This window comes from Salvelinus sp. IW2-2015, linkage group LG16 (assembly GCF_002910315.2).
Source record: "Salvelinus sp. IW2-2015 linkage group LG16, ASM291031v2, whole genome shotgun sequence".
Lineage (NCBI taxonomy): Eukaryota > Metazoa > Chordata > Actinopteri > Salmoniformes > Salmonidae > Salvelinus > Salvelinus sp. IW2-2015.
Window position 1 is genome coordinate 32,878,673 of NC_036856.1, and position 3,949 is coordinate 32,882,621.

A 3,949-nucleotide genomic window follows, 5' to 3' on the forward strand; every position below is an offset into this window, starting at 1 on the left:
CTTGTCGGTGATTGTTTGTTTGTAAGCATTGTGCAAGTTATGTTCTGGTGTGCGACGGGTTTTGTACCCACTTGTATTATTTTGTATATTTTGGTTTTCGAGCGCTTATTAAACTGCTCCGTTTATAGCAAGTTCGATCTCCTGCGCCTGACTTCCTTGCCACCAGCACACACCCTTACAACAGTGGTATTCAAAGTCGGGGTCGCAGGGAATTGCAGTGGGGTCACCAATTATTATTATGCTTTTTAATTGTATTTTTAGGAGCAAAAAAATAAGAGAACAGATGATTCTATTGGACAATATACAGTGTTTGAGGAAGATCATTTGGAGAAAAAAAATGTATTGGTAAATGTATTTATTGGTTTCTTTCCATTTTGATAAGAAATGAAAATACAATGCATTGAAGGTTGTTTTTTCATGTAAAAATCTACATTTACAGATTTTAAGGTTGTGTCAGTAGATTTGGGCAAAAAATTTGGTCGCCAGAAATTCTGGTGTAAATAAATGGTGTCCCCGCTGCCATAGGTTCGTTTTTGGTTCCAGGTAGAACTATTTTGGGTTCCTCTGTGTAAAGGGTTCTACATGGAACTCAAAAGGGGTTCTTCAAAGTGTTCTATGGGGACAGCTAAGGAACCCTTTTAGGTTTTAGATAGCACCTTTTTTCTAAGAGTGTAACTGTAACCTTAGCAAATAGTTGCTTTTCAACAGATCGTTTGTTGATACTATGACTATCAGGAACATCCAAATGAATTGTCAATGAGTATGGTATCTCACTAGACTGCTGAAGTGCAGACGACCTGCAGGCTCTGGTACACTCTCAGGAACAGACGACATCCTGCAGACAACACAAACAGGAAATATACATCGCTCATTCAGTAGTGCATCATAAAATGTAAATCTGAGAACAGTGTGTATCACTGTGACGTGAGAGGTGTAGTATAGTGATTGTATGGGTTTCTAACCTCCCTCAGAATTGATGTTGGGCACGCCGTGAAGAACCACACAAAGGAGGAAGAGAGGAGAGTGATCCATGTTCATAACTCCCCTCAGCAGACTGCTGAACATCCACACATACCTAGAGAGAGAGAGAGGGGGGAGAGGGAGACTGTATGTCAAGTGATTGACCTCCCAAGTCTGACACCTGACCGCTGTGATATCAGGTCAAATTTCAGAACAAGGAAGCCCTCAGCCAGAAGGCCACATCTGAAGCTCACTGATGACCAGACAGTTGACCTTCGAACTATATTGATCTGTTGTGCAGAGGAGCTTCTGTGAACTTGATGTTAACCAATCAAATTTGCTTTGTGTGGGGTGGTTACTTACCGTTTCTGCGAGGGATTCATCAGGGAAGATACTTTGTCGTTGTAGAACCTTCTCATGGCAAAGTGGTCTAGACCCAGGTCTGCACTGAGGAGGACACACACATTCAGTCTAGACCCAGGTCTGCACTGAGGAGGACACACACATTCAGTCTAGACCCAGGAAAGACACTTTACAGGTAGAACACTCCAGTGCATGAACATGTATATTCCGGAAACGGTTCAGTAAATCCCCAGAAACGACCACACACATCCACCCATTTACCAGGAACACGTCTTGAAATTCCAGTTTGACGTCAGTTGCACTACATCTCATTCCACGTCCGCTCACGTCTCTCCCATATTTGCCAGTAAATAATTGTACACTTGTTCAGGTTGCACATGCTTACTCTCCCTACTGAATGCTAATGCTAGTTATTGCTAGCTTGCCTTAGTCTCTTATTATTATCTAATAGCTCCTTTACCTAGTTACTTTACCCTGCCTTTATGTACATACAGTGGGGCAAAAAAGTATTTAGTCAGCACCAATTGTGCAAGTTCTCCACTTAAAAAGATGATTTTCATCATAGGTACACTTCAACTATGACAGACAAAATGAGGAAAAAAATCTAGAAAATCACATTGTAGGATTTTTTATGAATTTATTTGCAAATTATGGTGGAAAATAAGTATTTGGTCACCTACAAACAAGCAAGATTTCTGGCTCTCACAGACCTGTAATTTCTTCTTTAAGAGGCTCCTCTGTCCTCCACTCGTTACCTGTATTAATGGCACCTGTTTAAACTTGTTATCCAGTATAAAAGACACCTGTCCACAACCTCAAACAGTCACACTCCAAACTCCACTATGGCCAAGACCAAAGAGCTGTCAAAGGACACCAGAAACAAAATTGTAGACCTGCACCAGGCTGGGAAGACTGAATCTGCAATAGGTAAGCAGCTTGGTTTGAAGAAATCAACTGTGGGAGCAATTATTAGGAATGGAAGACATACAAGACCACTGATAATCTCCCTCGATCTGGGGCTCCACGCAAGATCTCACCCCGTGGGGTCAAAATGATCACAAGAACGGTGAGCAAAAATCCCAGAACCACACGGGGGGACCTAGTGAATGACCTGCAGAGAGCTGGGACCAAAGTAACAAAGCCTACCATCAGTAACACACTACGCCGCCAGGGACTCAAATCCTGCAGTGCCAGACGTGTCCCCCTGCTTAAGCCAGTACATGTCCAGGCCCGTCTGAAGTTTGCTAGAGAGCATTTGGATGATCCAGAAGAAGATTGGGAGAATGTCATATGGTCAGATGAAACCAAAATATAACTTTTTGGTAAAATTCAACTCGTCGTGTTTGGAGGACAAAGAATGCTGAGTTGCATCCAAAGAACACCATACCTATTGTGAAGCATGGGGGTGGAAACATCATGCTTTGGGGTGTTTTTCTGCAAGGGACCAGGACGACTGATCCGTGTAAGGAAAGAATGAATGGGGCCATGTATCGTGAGATTTTGAGTGAAAACCTCCTTCCATCAGCAAGGGCATTGAAGATGAAACGTGGCTGGGTCTTTCAGCATGACAATGATCCCAAACACACCGCCCGGGCAACGAAGGATGTGGCTTCGTAAGAAGCATTTCAAGGTCCTGGAGTGGCCTAGCCAGTCTCCAGATCCCAACCCCATAGAAAATCTTTGGAGGGAGTTGAAAGTCCGTGTTGCCCAGCAACAGCCCAAAACATCACTGCTCTAGAGGAGATCTGCATGGAGGAATGGGCCAAAATACCAGCAACAGTGTGTGAAACCTTGTGAAGACTTACAGAAAACGTTTGACCTCTGTCATTGCCAACAAGGGTATACAGTGATCCCTCGCCACTTCGCGGTTCACCTATCGCGGATTCGCTATTTCGCGGATTTTCATAATGCATTTTTTTTTTTTTTTTGGTGCATTGTGCTCTGCATTCTGATTCGCTAAAACCACTCCCGCTTCTTGTATCAACATGCTACGAATTGTGCTATCATTTTGTCGTCTCGTGCAGTTATGTGTACGTACATAAAACAGCTTGGCAAATTTACATTAAGTTGGCCAGGAAGGAAGGAAGGACTAACGCTTGGTCGCTTAGCAACCATGGTGCGAATGGCCACTGAACTTAAGCGAGTAGCTGAGGAATGGGACCCTTTGATGAGCCGTTCATTACAGTTCTCCAACGTAATCGATGGTGGCATGTCGGTGTACAAGGATCTTTTTGCAAAGAAGAAAAAAGAGCGACAACAGCTGCCTATCACTATGTTCTTCTCCCGAACAAACACACCTGCACCGCGGGCTTCAGAAGAAGAGAACACTGCAGAGCGCAGTCAGGATGCAGCGGCCCAGTCTGAAGAGCAGTGAAACGGCCTACACGTGAGTCACTGTATTTGTATACATGTAATAGTTGCTAATTGTAAAAAAAAAAAAAAATTCTATTTCGCGGATTTCACTTATCGCGGGTCATTTTCGGAACGTAACCCCGCGATAAACGAGGGATTACTGTATAACAAAGTATTGAGATAAACTTTTGTTATTGACCAAATACTTATTTTCCACCATAATTTGCAAATAAATTCATAAAAATCCTACAATGTGATTTTCTGGTTTTTTTTT

The 3,949-nt window shown here is 42.9% G+C and overlaps 1 protein-coding gene across 1 annotated transcript in view; it reads right to left on the reverse strand.

The window, feature by feature from the left end:
- Positions 1–3,949, reverse strand: part of LOC111975470 (tensin-3) — an 86,558-nt gene that overhangs the window by 47,482 nt on the left and 35,127 nt on the right. The window contains exons 6-8 of the mRNA XM_024147555.2: positions 1,324–1,407; positions 963–1,075; positions 780–835 (exon numbers count right to left, since the gene is read on the reverse strand). Of these exons, the coding sequence (XP_024003323.2) occupies positions 780–835; positions 963–1,075; positions 1,324–1,407 (253 nt within the window). The remainder of the gene's footprint in view (positions 1–779; positions 836–962; positions 1,076–1,323; positions 1,408–3,949) is intronic.